General features: G+C 32.4%; 1 protein-coding gene and 1 long non-coding RNA gene across 3 annotated transcripts; both read left to right on the plus strand.

The window, feature by feature from the left end:
- Positions 1-9,791: 9,791 nt before the first annotated feature.
- On the plus strand, positions 9,792-11,872 carry LOC142556797 (uncharacterized). Its single transcript, XM_075668287.1, has 2 exons — positions 9,792-10,818; positions 11,032-11,872. The coding sequence occupies exons 1-2, from the start codon at positions 10,529-10,531 to the stop codon at positions 11,570-11,572; spliced, it is 831 nt and encodes a 276-aa protein (XP_075524402.1). The 5' UTR covers positions 9,792-10,528; the 3' UTR covers positions 11,573-11,872.
- A 4,533-nt stretch (positions 11,873-16,405) lies between these two features.
- On the plus strand, positions 16,406-17,413 carry LOC142556799 (uncharacterized). Of its 2 annotated transcripts, XR_012822683.1 has the most exons (4): positions 16,406-16,738; positions 16,814-16,942; positions 17,051-17,206; positions 17,318-17,413. It is a non-coding gene; the product is annotated as an uncharacterized LOC142556799 (long non-coding RNA). The 2 variants fall into 2 exon arrangements; XR_012822682.1 differs by lacking the exon at positions 16,814-16,942.
- The last annotated feature ends 531 nt before the right edge of the window (positions 17,414-17,944 follow it).

Genomic DNA, 17,944 nt, shown 5'->3' on the forward strand with positions numbered 1-17,944 from the left:
TTACTAATAGGAAATATAACACAATTAAAAAGAAGCAAAATAAAAAATCTAAAAAAATCATCAATCTCAAGCTCATTTCCTGCCAAATCAAACAACTTATCTATTATGACATTTCTCTGCACACAGTTCACCCCCTTGAAATGACGCTCAAGAAAGTTTGAGCCCAACTTTAAATCCAGGTTAACGGGTTGACCAACGCTCGACAACCCTATAACGATAGAGAATTCCTTCGAAGTAAATGGCACCATGATATTGCTTCCAAAACAAAAGCTGCATGTCTCTACTTCAAAGCGTTTAAGCATTGAGCAGACTCTTGATGTGCTTATAGAAAGTTTCTTGATCTTCAACCAAGGTGCCAGAGGTGAAGCTTCTATCCTCTTCAATTGTAACTCACCCAATCTAGGAACCAATTGCTCCATCACGGCTAAAAACTTTGTTGGCGAACACCTTGAGTAACCCTCTTTAACATATGGACCAATATCTGCATCATTATCAGGCGTATTTTCTTCACTCTTTTTTTAGTCTTCGTCATTCTACTCCACATAAAAAAATTAAAATATTACATACGAATAATAAATCAATAAATGTCACAATAAATTGACACAAATACTCAAGAAATTAGACAAATAAGTTGCTACAAACATGAACAACCAATCTCAAATAAATATCTCACGACAGTACATAATTATATCACTTATCGAAAAATTGATAATGATCTTACATACGAAAACTAATATCAAATAACAATCTCATTCTGTCAAACCAAATCAAAAAATTTCTGTCAAAATAAACTATAACAAACTCTTCTTGACAAGCCGAACTAATCTGACATAACTATCATTCCAATCATATTATCTAAACTAACACATTCAATTAAAAAAAATTGTTCCCAAGATCATGCACATTAATGTCCGTATTCGGTCAAAACAACAGAATTCAGTTTCAGAATAATGGTCTAAAATTCAATTTCACAATAATGCACCAAAATTTATTAACAAATATAAAACCATATATGGGATTTAATCAAGCATATTATTTTGTTCGACCTTATTCGTGCAAATGGTGTTTGAGTGACCAATTCTCTGCACTAAAAATTCAAGCTTCTTGTCGCTGTCTTTTACGTGGCGATGGTTCTTTCCGCAAATGACAATCTTATTGTGAACATACGTCACAAATCCATTTCTATATCCAAAATTAGATCGAAGAAAAGAAATTACTCTTAAACAAACAAAACATTATAACTACAAAAATTATCAAAAACAAACTAAAATTGAAATGTGTACCCTTTAATTGTCCTTTATTAGTTTTATAGGGTGGTAGCTCCACGCAAATCCGAAAATGAAGCGCCTACTTTCTCCTCCTCACCTAAGCTGCTTCAACGCACAAAATGCTTCCACCCACAAATTGCTTCGACCCACAAATTCTGGTTTTTTGCGAATTTTTCGGCAACAGGATGGCAATGGATGCTGGGATGTGTGGTTTGGGCTGGTAGGGACTCTACTTTGCTGGGAATTTTCTACGCTGGGTTACGCACAGGTACGGTTTTAAACGACGAATTTGTCGCAAGATTCAGTAAAATAGACTGCAGAAACAAGGGTAAATTGTGCAAACGAAGGACAATGAAGGAAAATGGCCAGTAAAAGAATGAAAGAAAAACGAACAAATTGTCACACAGAAGAAAAGAGTGGGAAGCGAGAAACGGGAAGGGGGAAGGAGGAACGAGGAGAAAAATAACATCACCAACAAATTTGGGGATTCTTATAATTTTTTATTAATTTAAAAAGGTAAAAACACAAAAAACATGTAGTAAAAACTAATTTGAACTTTTGTTAGGTATTAAAACACAAAAAAAGACTAAAGGGGACTGAATCCTAATTAAAACATGCTCAGATGTATTTTTCGCTAAATTCCCCAATTTGTAACATTGAAGATGCCACCACGCATATTCTTTATATACTAGCAACTAATGTATACATGTGTCTACACCTTTTTAAAAAAAAATTAAGATTATATATTTATTATGAAATTTTAATAAGTCGTGAAAAAAATTATGTTGAATGTAAAACAAAATTAACAATAAAATACTAAATATATGTAGTTTTAGTTTGTAGATAAAAAACCGCAACAAAATAAAAATATAAAAAATATTTTCATACGTTGACAAAGAAAAGAACCGAAAACTAGATTATACAAATTTAATATATATTTTTTCTTCTAAAATAGTTAGACGATTATTATTTATGTAATTATTTTAAATATTTATTGACTTATTTTTTATGTAATATATTGTTTCTTATGTATTATTTATTGTATTTATTATTTGATAACTGAATTTTAGCATTATTTATAGTAACAAGAGAACCCATTTTTTAATTTTCGCTTCAGGTCCCATCGAGACTTTTCAAAATTTTCGCTTCAAGCTCCATCGAACACACGTACAATTTTGTATAGTCGATGTTTATGAGACAACAAGAACAACACAGAGTGCCTTGGATGGAAAAAATTGTGTATTAGCCTCAATATCCAAAAGCTGCAAGTCCTTTAAGTTTTCCGCACAGCCGATATGATATCTTCCTGTAAATATTATATCAAAATACATCAGAAATCATTTAACAAAACTACGTTAAGCTTTTCAAAAAGTGTATATTTTGAATTATAACAAAAAAAATTATATAATACTACTGGAAAGAGTAAAAATTTAGTTTAAAGCGATTATTATATTTGGGAGACTTGGAGGGACGAAAAATTCTTTGGAAAAGTAAAACAAACAAACAGGGCTATTCTGAACTGGTGTTCACTGGATGAACATCAACAAGTCTACCATTGTATTCCCCATCATCGTACAAGCTTTAAATCCAACCTTATTAAGATTGACCACATAGATCAACCTTCTTCGTTGCGCCCTATCGAAATACATATCCAAGTAAAGTTTCTACTTTAAATACATTACATAAAATTAATTTTAAATCTCATCCCTCTTTATTTGAGTGTGTGATTTCCATCACATTTATTCAATAGGTGATTATAGAGCTTGTTGATAATAAAGGACCATTTTCATCCCAATCCCAATCCCATGTTTCAGTGTTTGCTATCAATTTGCAATTAGCAAATCAGAAAGGGCATATTTGAATTCATAGGCTCATAGATTTCTTAAGATAGAAAACTAACATGCGTCACCAGGGTTGCCTCTCGAGCTCCCATTTACATTAAGCTTAAAGAAAACAGACGACGGTCTCAACCAAGAAACGATCGCCATCTTATGAACCTTACGAAAACCAATAGAGATACCCAATGAACTCGTTGCCTGAAAGACACCCATCCAGTGCTTAGGCTCGACAATGGACGCGGCATGAGCGAGACACGAGTAAGACAAAGTTGAGATTTCACAGTCTTCCCTAGAATGTGTCAATTGGGTCGACCTATTCTGACTCGTCTTAGTAGGTTAGAAAAACTTCAATCCAACCTTGTCCACCCCAAGTTACAAGTTAGTTGTGTAAACAACCAATTTTGTTTAAATATTTTTTAACATAATTTTTTTAAATTTTTGTGTGTCCACTTGTAGTTGGGTCACGACCCATGGTTGACTCTGATTCAAGGTTCACATAAAATACACGACGTTACGACATAACAAGGTCAAATATTATAAACATACACATTTCATCAAAAGAATTATAAACATAAATATATTTAAATGAATATGTATTTAATTTTTGAGTAAAAATATTTTTGGTATAGGAAATTTTTATATATTGATACATGAAATTTTATTAATGACTTAATTGTGTTTTCTCATCATATTTAACTACAATAGAAATTATTATTAAGATTTTATCTGAAATGGATCACAGTGCCGGAGAATTTTGATTTAAAACTACAAGGTTTACTTAAAAAAAATGTGTTATCGGGCCAAAGATAAAGCTAACGGGCCGGGCTTGAGCTTATAATAGAATTATTTGGTTTTTCATTATATGTATAATAAAATTATTTAGACATATTTCGATTAATAAGCTTTCAAATAGTATTTATCGATATATAGGCATAGTTTTATACACATGATAGGAGAAACATATGATATATAATATAAGGATAAGTTAATGATAAATAAGAAGTAGTATATTATATTTAATGTTTGATATGATTTTAATAAGATTGATTAAATTTATATATTAGATTTTAATGACAAAATTAACATTATCATAATAAATTTTATAATTTTAAAGTTGTTGCTTGAGTTCATATTTCTTATCTGTTCATGCGCCGACAGTGCTTGCATGATTTATTTTTTTTACCTAATTTTATATATTATATAATATGATAATTGTGTCATTAATTTTGTTAGTAAAGTCAAATATAAATTTTTAAGGTTAATCGAATGATACTAATAATTTTATTGAGATTTATACAAATCATTTATATAATTATCTCGAGTTCATTTATATAATTATCATATTATATAATATATAAAAATAAATAAAAATATTTGTTTGATTTTAATTTCTACCTACAAATGAAATGAGATAACAATAGGGTTTATGATTTTTATATATTGAGGGCAATTAAGTCATTTGTGGTGTTTTTATTATTAGATTAAAATTATCACATCTCATAAAAGAGATATTTTATCCATATATAAAATTATTTATCACGGGCCCATGATATTATTATGAGCTTTCTAAAAAATTACCAAACGTGGGATAAGGAGGATTATTTATCAATCTCTCTCTTATCTCATGTACCAAACTATACCATAATGTATAATTTAATCAATGCATAGTGATGTTTTAAAATAGGTTAGCATATACTACTCTTATGAAATCACGAAATTACTAAAAATACTTCATGAAAAACAAATGATCTATAGCTTCTCACATTTTCAAATTTTGAGCATACACAGTTTTGTCGGTATATATTTGTTTTCCGAGTACATGTGTTCAAAATTTGAAAATTCAAGTATAAATATTATAAAAAAGCATAAAACACCAAATGTAAAATTAAATACATTTTAAAAGCCCATGTTTTAAAATGAGGCACGTTTCACCCTTTTGCATGAATCCTTAAGTTTGACTTTTCCAAAAAGGGTTTTTCTAGAAAATCATAATTTTTACATAAAGACTATATGTATTTTTTTTGGGTATTCACATCAGGTTATCTTTTATTAGTAGATTTTTTATGAGATTGTATTAAATATCTTTTCAACAAGATTTACTTGCTTTGATTGATTTGGAAACACAAAGTTGGCAATTTCCAAATTGGTTTGCAAACATGAGGTCTTCATGCCAAAAATAATTCTCATTTGTTGATTGGCAAAAAGTTGTGTGAGACGGTCTCAAATATTGTATTTTGTGAGACAAATATCTTATTTGAGTCATCCATGAAAAAATATTACTTTTTATGCTAAATATCAGTTATTTGGATAATCAATGAAAATATTATTTTTATGCTAAAAATATTATTTTTTATGCTAAGGCATAGTTTGGTACACATGATAGGATAAACATGTGATATATAATATAAGGATAAGTTAAGAATAAATAAGATGTAGGATATTATATTTAATGTTTGGTATGATTTTAATAAGAGTGATTAAATTTATATATTAGATTGTAATGACAAAATTAACCTTATCATAATAAATTTTATAATTTCAAAGTTGTTGCTTGAGTTCATATTTTTACCTGTTCATGCGCCGATAGTGCGTGCATGATTTATTTATTTTTACCTAATTTTATATATTATATAATATGATAATTAAACCCTTGATTTTGCGAGTCAAGTCAAATATCAAATTTTAAGGTTAATCGAGTGATACTAATAATTTTATTGATATTTATAAAAATTATTACTTTTTATTGTGAATATCGATATGGTTGACCCGTCTCACAGATAATGATTCGTAATATCGTCTGACAAAAGACCTACTCTTGTTGGTTAATACATTTGGAAGAGTTAGTTTTCAAGTTTCAATGTCACGAGGCTTTCAATTAATTGTAATGTTAAGACTAGATAAATTCAATCATTTGAGTTTGAGATAAACGTGAAATTTACTTGATTGATGAATCGTATCATGATTGTCATAAAAATAAAAAATATATAAAAATTGAATGTATCATTTTGACAAATCAATTAGTTAATTTATGATATCATGTTTAATTTATTACTCTATTGACATAACGGGAAATTGGGGAAAAATACCTAAAGTTCAAACTCTTTTTAAGTTCAGTCCCTACTCTATATTTTTTAACTCTGCACTCCCTAGTGAGATAATAAAGTACTTTCACCTCCCTTAGTTAATTTTTTTTTTTATTTTAAAAGGAAAAAAATCTAAACCCAAAATCTATTCTCGTTCAGAAAAAAAGACTATCGCTCTCTACAGAAAACAAAAATGTGAGATCTTGCCATCGCCTTGTATCTTAGACTCTTCTCCTCTTCTCTCCACATACATGATACAACCACGTCTGCAATAAACAAAATGCATATCAGCTGAATCGAAGTTTTAGCAGAATCGTGCCTTCTCCTTTCATCTTGTAAGAAATTACGTGTAAAGGCCCGTATTTTTGTATTCATAATTTTGCGGAACTATTAAAAATTTTCTAAGTAAATAATTATTTTATCTCATTTAATTAAAATAAGCATGTAAATAATTATTAACTTTAAAATAACAACGGAAGCGAATAATGTTTTCAACCAACAATTTAAGAATAATCCAACGTAAACATCAATTTAAAATAATCCAACATATTAAAACTGAGTTTGCATAATAAAAGGTGCATAAATTAAATCATGAGGTCCTCGGGTTTACTACTACTGACCCAAGATCGCTCACTGGTCTCCGCCCGCGGTCTCGACCTCATCAATACCTACAACAATCAAGTCTAGTGAGTCTAAAGACTCAACATGTATATATCGTGAATAACAAGTAATATATATCATAAAATCGCATGCAACGTAAAATTAAAGTCTCGTAAAGCGTACGATGAAAATCATATCATGAATAATTATACCTACGTGCATATCTGAAAATCATACGTAAAAGCTTTGCTCAACGGAGCTCTATCATAACATATCATAATTTTCTGGTATAGATAATGTTTCTAAGCAAGTGGCCCATAACATAGCGTAAGCGCTTGATCAGACTAAACCACAGTATACTGGGTGGTAGAGATCAATCACAGCCCTTGGACTGGATGTCCGTACCCATACATAATCATAAACCGGTCGTAAGTCACCGGGCGGAGAGGTCCTCGGTTGTTCCTACCGACTTCCAAACCCATAAGCATAAGGTGGCCACAAGACATATAGCATTTATCTCAAAAATAAACATTTTATATTTTTATGCACGTAATATAATTATAACCTTATTTTTACCGGATGAGTTGGATCGCTCCCAGGCTCGCTGCGACATAATTCTAATATGTGACACATGCAAATAATTTTAACTTGACAAAAACTTAACCACTAAACCAAAAACGAGACGATTAGGACCAACAACTTTATTTTTAATCATGGCTTCGTACCAACCCGAACCAACATTAAACCGACGTTTAACCATGATTAAAAATACCACAAAATACTGAAAAATATGCATAATAAGTGTAAAACACGAAAATAGGTGAAAGGAGTCCAAAAACATAAAACGCTCTTTCGAGAGTCATTTTGGCACCTTTCGCCGTAAATTCTCGTACGACCTCTAAACTCGACCAAATCACGAACGGCCAAAAACATGACCTTTCTAACTCATTGAGGTACTTTCCAGTCCAAGGCCATGGGCTAAAAGCCAACCAAGAACTCATACCACCCCAAAAACCGAAACCATAGCTGCTGTCAAATTTCAGTAGTGACAGTTTGTATCTTTTGTAGTGAAATTCCTGAATTTTATGACTATGGGCTTGAACCACCACCCAAGGACTCTTACCAACATCCTAAGGCATGGCTTGGACCATGGATAAGGGCTAAAAGCCAACCATAAACCAAGCTATTACCTAAGACACTGAAACATCCCAAACGAGAACTCAATTTCTGTGTAGTGATATGTATTGAATTGTTTTATTATCTTGTGTCGTTCCAATGGCCATTTCATCGACCATGGCTCGATCTAGACATGATGTAGTGTTGTATGAACTATGGCTATGGGCTAGGAGCCACCCACAATCCAAGCAACACCCAAAAACCGAACTCATACCCACACCGAAATTCAAAATTTAAAACCGATGAGCACCTTACTTAGTTATTTAAAAATCTTGTGGATCCGTGAACCAAATATTGAAAGGATGATTTGATCACGTCCTAGACATGATAAGGAATGATTCTAACCCTGGCTACAGTCCTTAAGACAACCAAGATTCGAAACCCCACTTTAAACACCCAATGACAGAAACTTGAACATAAAACTGTAACTCATGGAAATGATGGAAATGTTGCTGTAACTTCTTTGTTGTGCTTGTATGGACTTGAACCATTGAACCAAAAACATCCTAACACATTCTAATTTATTCCTAAATGCAGCCTTGTGTGCCTGGAAAATGAGACAACCTCCTGAAGCACCAAACAATTCAAAACCGTGAGTCACCAAGCATAAGCCAAAAAAATCTGTGCAGAAACCTTGGTATTGTTGCTGTCAAAATCTCGTTTTTGCCTCATAAATCCTGAGCATATGGTGTTTTAAAATATCTATAGTACTTGATTGAAGAGCAAAGAAGCAACATATACATGCCTGGAAATCGTTTGAAGAAGAACAAACCAATACGACAATACGGCGCGGCGGAACCGAGTTGGATTTCCTTTCTTGTTCTTGTGCTGTTCTTACACGATTAAGCTGCTGATATTCTGATGCATTTTCGAAGGTGAGGGTGTAGGTTTGTTAGGCAATGAAGAAGGGTGTTATAGGAGGTGTTAAGGGGGTAATAATATGCATTTAGTTAGGAGTTACAAGTGCAAGAGTTGAATGGGTTTTGAATTATGTCTTCTCCCTTAGTTGCCGATTCCTTTCCTCATTTTGTTGCATGATTTCGTTCAGTTACTAGCATGATGGGTTAATGAAGACTCTAGGTATATTATTGTGTTTGAATTCACTAATAACTAATGAATTAAAGGTGAGGAATTGTATTCACCTTAAAGGCTAATGAGGTGATTTGAATGAGGTTTACTACAATTTTTGAATTGTCTTAACATAATATTATTACTACCTCTTGCATGGTATGATAGTGTTTTATTTCTTGCATTTTAAATTCTTAAGGTTTAATACATTCATTATATATTTTTTTTATGAATGACAATTTAATTTAGAATAGAACATTGCATGGCATACTTGACTTAAAATTTAAGTATTAAAATGTTATGTTTAATTTCTTGACTATTTTATACCTAGATTAATTCATCCTCCATTTATTTACATATTTTTTTTAAGCTTTAATTAAATATTAATCAAAAGAACTTATTTACCAACTTAGCTCTAATTAATTTATTAAACCCCAAGGACCTTCTTTTTCTTTAAATTAAATTATTCTTTGACTTAAATTAAATTTAGGAATGTCTTTCTTATTATTAATCTTATCTCTAATCTCCAAACTCCGGTCCGGCCTCGCGTATTTAACTGAAAAGATAAAACTAAACTTTTGCATTTAAAATAAATAGTTATGACTTGTCAAATATCAAAATGAATTAGACCCTTCATATATATATATATATATAAAATCATTTTTAAATTTAAATAGTAATAATTATGCATGGCTTATACGTAGTCTGATTTTCGGGTCGTTACATTACGTGCAACTTTGTTGAAGAGATTTTATTTTCAATGAAAATTGTATAATGGAGATGGTAATTCATCTTTGTCAACAAAATTTATGTGTATTTGTTGTGTTTGTTGAAATTCCTGAGCGTGAAATTTTTTTTGTGTGAATATATGCATCTGATTGTTAGAATATTAGATTGCACAAGATCAAACAAAAAAATCCCCATATCCATTTGAAACACCCAAATCTTATTATCATCATAACCAACCAGTAAGGCAAACCGTAGAGGAAAGAGAAGACATAATTAATGTGTATTTGTTATGGGGTTTGTTCAAATTCCCGAACCAGAATGATCGAGTAAAGTATTTCTTGTAGGTCGTTGTACAACATACAGTAAACAAGTGTTATGTTTTGTATGTATCCCCAATTCGCTAAAAAAACAATGTTGAGAAAATTTTGAAACTAGAAAGTAGTTGAGCTTAGTTCAAATATAAATAGTGTGCATTGGTTGTGTTTGTTGAGAATTTTCCAGGTTCATATTGAGCGCAGATACTGGACGAAAATGTAAATTTTGTGTTTATATATTATGTGTGTTGGTTGTGTTTGTTAATGTTTTTTTAGCTTTGAAGATTTGTTTATGAGGAAAAGTGAACAATGAAACCAATGACGCACATTTTTTTTATGTGAATACTGACAACAAGCTGCTTGGAAGTCCTTGTATTTATCTTCATTATATTGGAACAATAACACTCAATTTTTTCTGTGAAGATATTTGAGTCAATATTGAAGGTGATGTGATGCTGCTAGGAAGTTGTTTGTACAATAGGCGATTGTTTATCTTTACAATCGAGGAAAATATGAGCCTAATGCAGATGTATTTTCATCTTGCCAACAAATGTGATCAAATCAATCCTTCTTCAACCATCATACAATACCTTGCACCTCACCGAAAGTTATATGTGACATTGAATGAAGATGAGGATGTCGGTAATTTGATCACATTGTTTGCTTACATGAAAATGAACATCATTGACATGATAGCAATCCAAAAAGATGAAATTATTCCAATTGACATGAATAACCTCAGGTAATTCCTGTATTTTTTATTTGTAGTTGTGTCACACGTGAACATTAGAAATAAATGATTGAATTTTTTTCGTTTAATTTATTCATACAGTTAATAAGTTCATTTTTATCTAAGATACGGATGTTGGTATTTCGAGCGAAGCATTTAATACATCATTCACTTTTGAAACTTGAATTTTATTTATTGATTTATTTTATTGTTGATTTCTTTAAGGAATGATGTTGATACAGATGTTGGTTCTTCGAGTGCTTCTCAATTTGAAATGGTTCTACAAAGTAACTCCATTGATGCTTGGAGTCATTTGATTCCTGGAGAAGGAAAAATTTTTAAAAATCCTGATGAGTTTCGAAAGGTTGTTAAAAACTATGCTATTGCTACTAGGAGATTGTTTGTGTATAAGAAAAATGATAGTCAAAAAATTATAGTTGTTTGTATTGTCAAAGGTTGTTCATGGAGAATATATGCATCCAAATATAAGGCAGATGAAACGTTTGGAATTAGAAAATGTTGTCTTCAGCACGTATGTAGAGAGGCAAATCTTCGAACTAGGGGCCATCCAAAGGCTGATTCTGTTTGGGTGGCTAATATTGTTAAAGATAAATTGAGAGGGGAACCATCATATCGACCATCTGCAATTGTAAGAGATATTCATAGGGAATATGGCGTTGAATTGAAGTATCATAAGGCCTGGATGGGCAAGGAAATAGCAATGCATCAAATTTATGGACATAGAAAGGATGTTTTGACAAATTGAGGTGGTATTGTGATGCTTTGAAACAAACAAATCCTGGTAGTTGGGCTGATTGCGAGGTTGATCAAATGAACAAGTTTCGACGACTTTTTATCTCTTTACATGCATGTATTGTTGGATTTGTTAAGGGATGCAGACCTTTGATTTTTTTAGATGGAACACATATTAAAAATAAATTCAAAGGATGCATACTAAGTGCTATGACAAAAGATGCTAATGATGATCTATTCACTTTAGCATTTGCTGTAGTGGAGGCTGAGAACGATGCTAACTGGGAATGGTTCTGTTTGAAATTGAGGTCTGTCTTGGAAATGCAAAATTGTATATTCGGGAAAATGTTGATTATGACACAACATAAAGTAAACAAATATTACAGTTAATGGTGAAATATCTCAGGTTACAAAAGCAGTGCATATGAAAAACAATGTTACAGAACATACAAGCCAAACAACCAAGAACATCATTCAAGTAGAATTTCCAGCTAAATGGTGAAGGATCCCATATTCATCGGCCAAAATGGTGGAAGCCATGTGTGCACGATATTCGTGAATACTACAAGCATTCTCACGTATCCCCAAAATTCCGGGTCATCTTGTGTAAAGGCTTCTACCCATAGGCACACGAATACCCCACAATCAACGACTCCACTCTGTTGTCGGCTATAACGATCATCAACTTGTGCTTTTGGGGCAGGATATCGAAGTGAATTCTTGATGTAGCTAGAGATGAACTTAGCCTGAGAAAGAATTTCCGGAATTAGTTGATATTCTTTTGTGGTATTCAACTTAATGTTGTAAGTAGCAAATAATACAACTTACAAATATCTTGACAAACCCTTTTGTTTGGGGTGACCACAACGAGTTCATGTGCATGAATTTACTAGTCACGGTGTCCAAAACCAGCAAAACCAATGAAATTTTGTGTTCAAAGGCATCAAAATATATCGGCTTTCATTGAGAACATTAGCATTCAGCTCTCCAAGAATACTACGGCTACTTCGGCTTAATGAATCTATAAATCTTGGAATGTCCGCAAACATCAAATTTTTTTCCTTTTTCGTCCCATGAACTTTTTTTGAAATTCGGCCTATAACATAAAATTTTATTAAATTAATTATGCATGATAGATTGCTGAATTAAATTCAATTACCTGAACCACAGAATTTAAAACCCATATTTTCGGTGGATTTCCATATCTCACAAAATTTCTTGACAAAATATTAGGTGTGCATTTATCACGTCATCCATCAACTCCTTGTCATACAGCAAGTCACACAGCGTTTGGCTGGAAACTTGTAACTTCATACTTCTCCAAAATTCCTCCTAAAAAAGTGTATTATTTCTCTAAAATCAAAGAAACTACTCCAGAAATTGACAAAACATAAAAACAAGATCACATATAAAAGAATTACCTCATATCAGATCTTTTAAAAAATGTATCCACAATATTCCTATCGCTATCAGAAATTGATGACCGCCCAACATATTCCAACAACTCATCATCCATTTGATTTGCCTCCTTTACTGCAGCTTGTGCAATTTGCATTACAACTAATTCTGAATTTTCCTGTAATAGCAAAATTTTACAGTATCAAATATTATATATGAAATAATATATATATAGTACATGAAATGTTTTTAAGATTTACCAGCTCAATAGGCTTATCCGCAACTCTATGACGGACTAGTTTTCTTTTATTCTTTTTTGGGGTTGTGGAAGGAGGTGTCACAAAGTCTTTTTCCTTACCCTTTAGTCTCCTATCTTGCCTACTCATAACATCACGAGCAATCGAAGAAATGTCATTCTTCAACTCAGTCTTCTCCTCTTGTCAGCGTCACTTTTACTATTCACCTCAATATTGTTGTCAACTCCATCTCTATGTGAATCCTCAATAGCCTGTTCATTTTCAATTCCATCCGTATCAACATATTTTTCGCTCTTTCCTTCTGAAGCATGACCACCATCATAAACCTCGAAAGAAACTTTGTCACCAATTTCAAAAGCATTTAATTTTTCAGCTGCATCAAATTTATGAGCCTCAAATGTCATATACTCATCACTTTCTTCTACACTCTTTCTCCTTTTTTTTCGCTAAATCAGAACCACCATCATATCCATTGAAAGGAACTTTATCACCACTTTCAATAGATTTTAAACTTTCATCTGCAAACTCATCAAAATCATGTGCATCACGAGGAATCAAATCATATTTTCTTCTGTATATCTTCTCTCCTTCCCCTTTGAAACTCTATTTTTACCTTCCATATTTTCAACATGAAAAATTCTCTTCATTTCTCTTATCTCTTCCTCTTGTGCTCTGATAATCGCATCCAGTCGCTTTATTTGAGCCTACATTTATTTTTCCATATCTCATAAAAGATTACAAATAATAAAAATTTAACTAACATAAAAATATTTCTGTACCAATTCATGTCATATTATATTTTTTCTAACCTTGTTATCATTGTCACGATTACGAACAAGTATCCTCTCCTCAAGTAAAGGGTAGATGGGGAGAACCTATGTATAATTGCACTAATAATTATGATTATATAAAATTATTTACAATCATAGCAAATAATACAATTGCATACTATTATTTCAAACCTTATTCTTTGTTATGGAAAGAAAAGCAACATAAGCTGCATCGAGATCGTTTGGGATTTTAGAGTCAACCCAACGAAAAACCTTGGAAATATATGCAAAGCACATGGTTTCCCAACTGATGGAATCCGTTCATACACCCATGCCTAAAATGAAAATTCATATTAGTTAGGATTAAAATATAGTAAGAAATTCAATACCAAATCCAACTTACCATCAATCCAATTACGCAACCATCAAATATTCTTTCTCCTTTCGCCATCGCGTACATGTTTCGAAATTTCTTCATTTAAAAATCTATATGCTGCATTGCCCCATGCATAATTGCATATCTTGCTGAGGTCGTCAACATAAGGCAACAAGAACCGAGGAGTCGTACAATTGCTTGTTGGAAATAAGATACAATTGAAAACAAAAATAATATATAGCTTTACAAAATCGTCAACATCGATATCTTCTTGCTTGTCTGCTAACATATCAAGTTTTGCTGCAATATTTTTTCGTTTGACAATACTTGTTTTTCCTTGAAATGTCTCCTGACAATATCAGATTCCATTGACATATCTAAATCAATGTACTGTCCAATATCTTTCAGCCCCGTAACTACAGAAAATTCAGCTGAAATAAATGGGATATATATTTTATCACCAAAAACAAAAGCATATGAAAATCAGGTCATATCTACGGAGAATTGACTCAACCCTAGCAAAATTAACATGAAATTTAGGCATTTCAACAAGTGAAAAAAAGGAGTTTCCTTCAAAGTCAACATTTGCCTCAAACCAATTTTTGGTTTCAATTTTTGAACCGTGCTCTGAAAAAAGGAAGGAGAACAACGACTAATCAATTCATAATGTCTCGTAACTCTTTCAGTTTTCGAACCATGCTTCATTGCTGCACCCAACACAGTAAAAAAATTGTTCTAGTATTAGAAATTTAAATTAAAATATGACGGAACAAAAATTTACCAAATGATCAACCATTGCCAAAATGATCTATTATTGAGCAACCATTTACAAAAATGAAAAAACAAAAAAGGTTATATTGATATACTATTTTACAAAATGAAAGAACGAAAATTAACAATAATTTAGCAAATGAAAATTTCAATGACAACAAACAAACGTGATAAAACAAGTAAAGCAAACACCTCAATTCAAAAAATTATTGACTAAATATACGATAAACAATATACGCCTTTCTTTTGCAATAGATTCACCCAACTATAACTCATTTTCTCCAAACAAATCATTTACTATAACTACATTTATTGGCGACCAGGTTCAGTGCATTATAATATTACTTTCCACATCCATTATAGTATATCAGGCACACCAAAACCCATGACAAAAAGGATCTAAAATAACCAATTAATAAGTAGGATTCACAAAAATATTCTAATTCACACATTTCATTTAGCTAATGAAGATATTTGACAGTATAATATTACTTAGAAGATATATATGTTATTTATGGTCCCTATGCCTTAAGTAATGAAATAGCTATCATGTTAAGCCTGTTTGAAGCAATGGAGCCGGATTCAAAGCTTAAAAAATTGGATTTCCACATACATGAGAAAATTAAAACAATATTGCACAAATTATATAAAAAGTTGGACAATCAAGCGAATATAGAAGAAGAAACTCACTTCCTCGTTTGCTTTGCTTTGCCCTCTCTGTCCACTGTCATCGTTGGCTTCCAAATCGCCGCCAGTAGGTGTCGCAAGTAGGCGGGTTTGTATGGCCTGTGGTTCTCAACGAAGGAAGAGATGGAAATCAGTGGAGAGAAATTGGGGAGAAGAGGAGATGAAAATTTATGGAGATGAGTTAGGGATGTACGAGAGAAATTGGGGGAAGGGACAGTTGTAATTGTGGAAATAAAATTGAATTTAAAGGGGCAATGAGATAAAATATGAAGTAGGGAGTGAATTCAAAAAAAATTGTGTATTAGGAAGTAAAAAATATAATTTTATGACATAAGTACTGAATTTAAAATTGATTTTATGATTAGAGATTTATCCAAAAGTGTCCCAAAATAAAAAATGGAGCTTATTTTATTTATTTTTTGAAATAAATAATACTTTTGAAAAATTAAACATTTTTCCGTGGTCGGTTTGCATCCAACGGGTTGAGTTGTGTCTGTTGCTACTGCAATTCACCTTCTTTCATAATAATGATTATAATATCCAATGGAAAAGGGTCCATATCACACCCGGTACAATTAATAGTAATACTAATGATATCATTTGCAGGAATCGTATTTAAATAATAATAATAATAGCAAATCTGCGAGGGGAACGAGGAGGATCAGCTGGATCTCCAAGTCCCCTCCATATTTATATTGAAGTTTCACACGCACCACCTACGACCATCTCTCTTTCAATCGCCCATGGATTCGAAGTAGTTGCGTCACGTTGAGTCTATGACCGCTCTCCCCTCTAAAGCTGGCAAGATCTCCCAATTGAATGCTCTCATCCTTGGCGAGGCGCTTGCTTCCGAAGAGGATCATCTAATAATCCCCAGCCACGATTTATCTGCGCAGACTCATGTCTCTTCCCCCGGCCAGGTATTTTTAAGTCGTTTTTGATCTTTGCTTCATGCCTCCTTCCCTTTTTTAAATCGTGCTGAGGTGGTGCTGCAGTTTCCGGAGATGTATAGAAAGTCTACTGAGGAGACCCTGCTGGATTGTGGTCCGATTTTGCATCCATTTTTACTGGAAACAAAAATGGGAACAGTTTGTCTACTCGGAGAATGTCGACATTCGAAAGGGGTCTATCAACATTGAAAGTCATTTAGATATTAACTTCCCTCCTTTCTTTTCGCTTTTCGTTGCACTTCTTCTAGACTTATTAAATGTTTGACTTTTATTTGGGATCAGTGGTTCAAGGGTGGGATTACCGACCTCTGCTACAATTGTTTAGATGCAAACATCGCAACAGGAGATGGTGAAAAATTTGCAATCTATTGGGAAGGAAACGAACCTTGAGTTGACGCCACTTTGACTTACAAACATCTCCTGCAGAGAGTTTGTCAGGTCACTTTATCATTACTTTGCTTGTGGACTCTCATAGTTTTGCTATAAATCGCTATAAAAGTGATTTTCATATAATAATTCTGTTTTATCCCACGCTTTGCATCCTAACAGCTTGGAAATTACTTGAAAGATGTTGGCATCCAAAAGGGTGATGCTGTTTTGATTTATCTGCCTATGATCGTGGAATTTCCTATCGCCATGCTTGTTTGGTGCGCGAATAGGGCTGTTCACTCGGTACTGTACTAGAATATGTTGGTTATATCTTCAATTTTTGGGCGGGTCATCTACTCCTGAAAAATATAAAGTTGATGTGCTCGCTTGTTCAGGTTTGTGTTGCTGGATTTTTCTCGGAGTCTCTTTGCCCAGAGGATCATTGATTGCAAACCAAAGATTGTAATAACCTGCCATGCTGTTCGGAGAGAATCCAAGACCCTTTATCTAAAAGACATAGTCGATGCTGCGGTAGCAGAATCTAGCAGCAATGGTACAATTATTATCTATCTAATGCATGATTGTGCTTTTCCAAGTTCTGAAATTTTTGGTTTGATAAAAAAAAATGCAATGTTTTGTATCATTGGTAGACTTCAGTGGGTTTTTCACTTTTTTTAACTCTTTTCCGGAGGTGATCTGCAACTCTAGTTCTTGGATTGCTGGTGAAAAATTCCTGCATATGCAATTTACCAGATTTTTCTTTTCAAGTTAAATATAGAGCTCATTTCATGACATTCATTTAACTTT

Source organism: Primulina tabacum, chromosome 9 (genome assembly GCF_025594145.1).
Source record: "Primulina tabacum isolate GXHZ01 chromosome 9, ASM2559414v2, whole genome shotgun sequence".
NCBI lineage: Eukaryota > Viridiplantae > Streptophyta > Magnoliopsida > Lamiales > Gesneriaceae > Primulina > Primulina tabacum.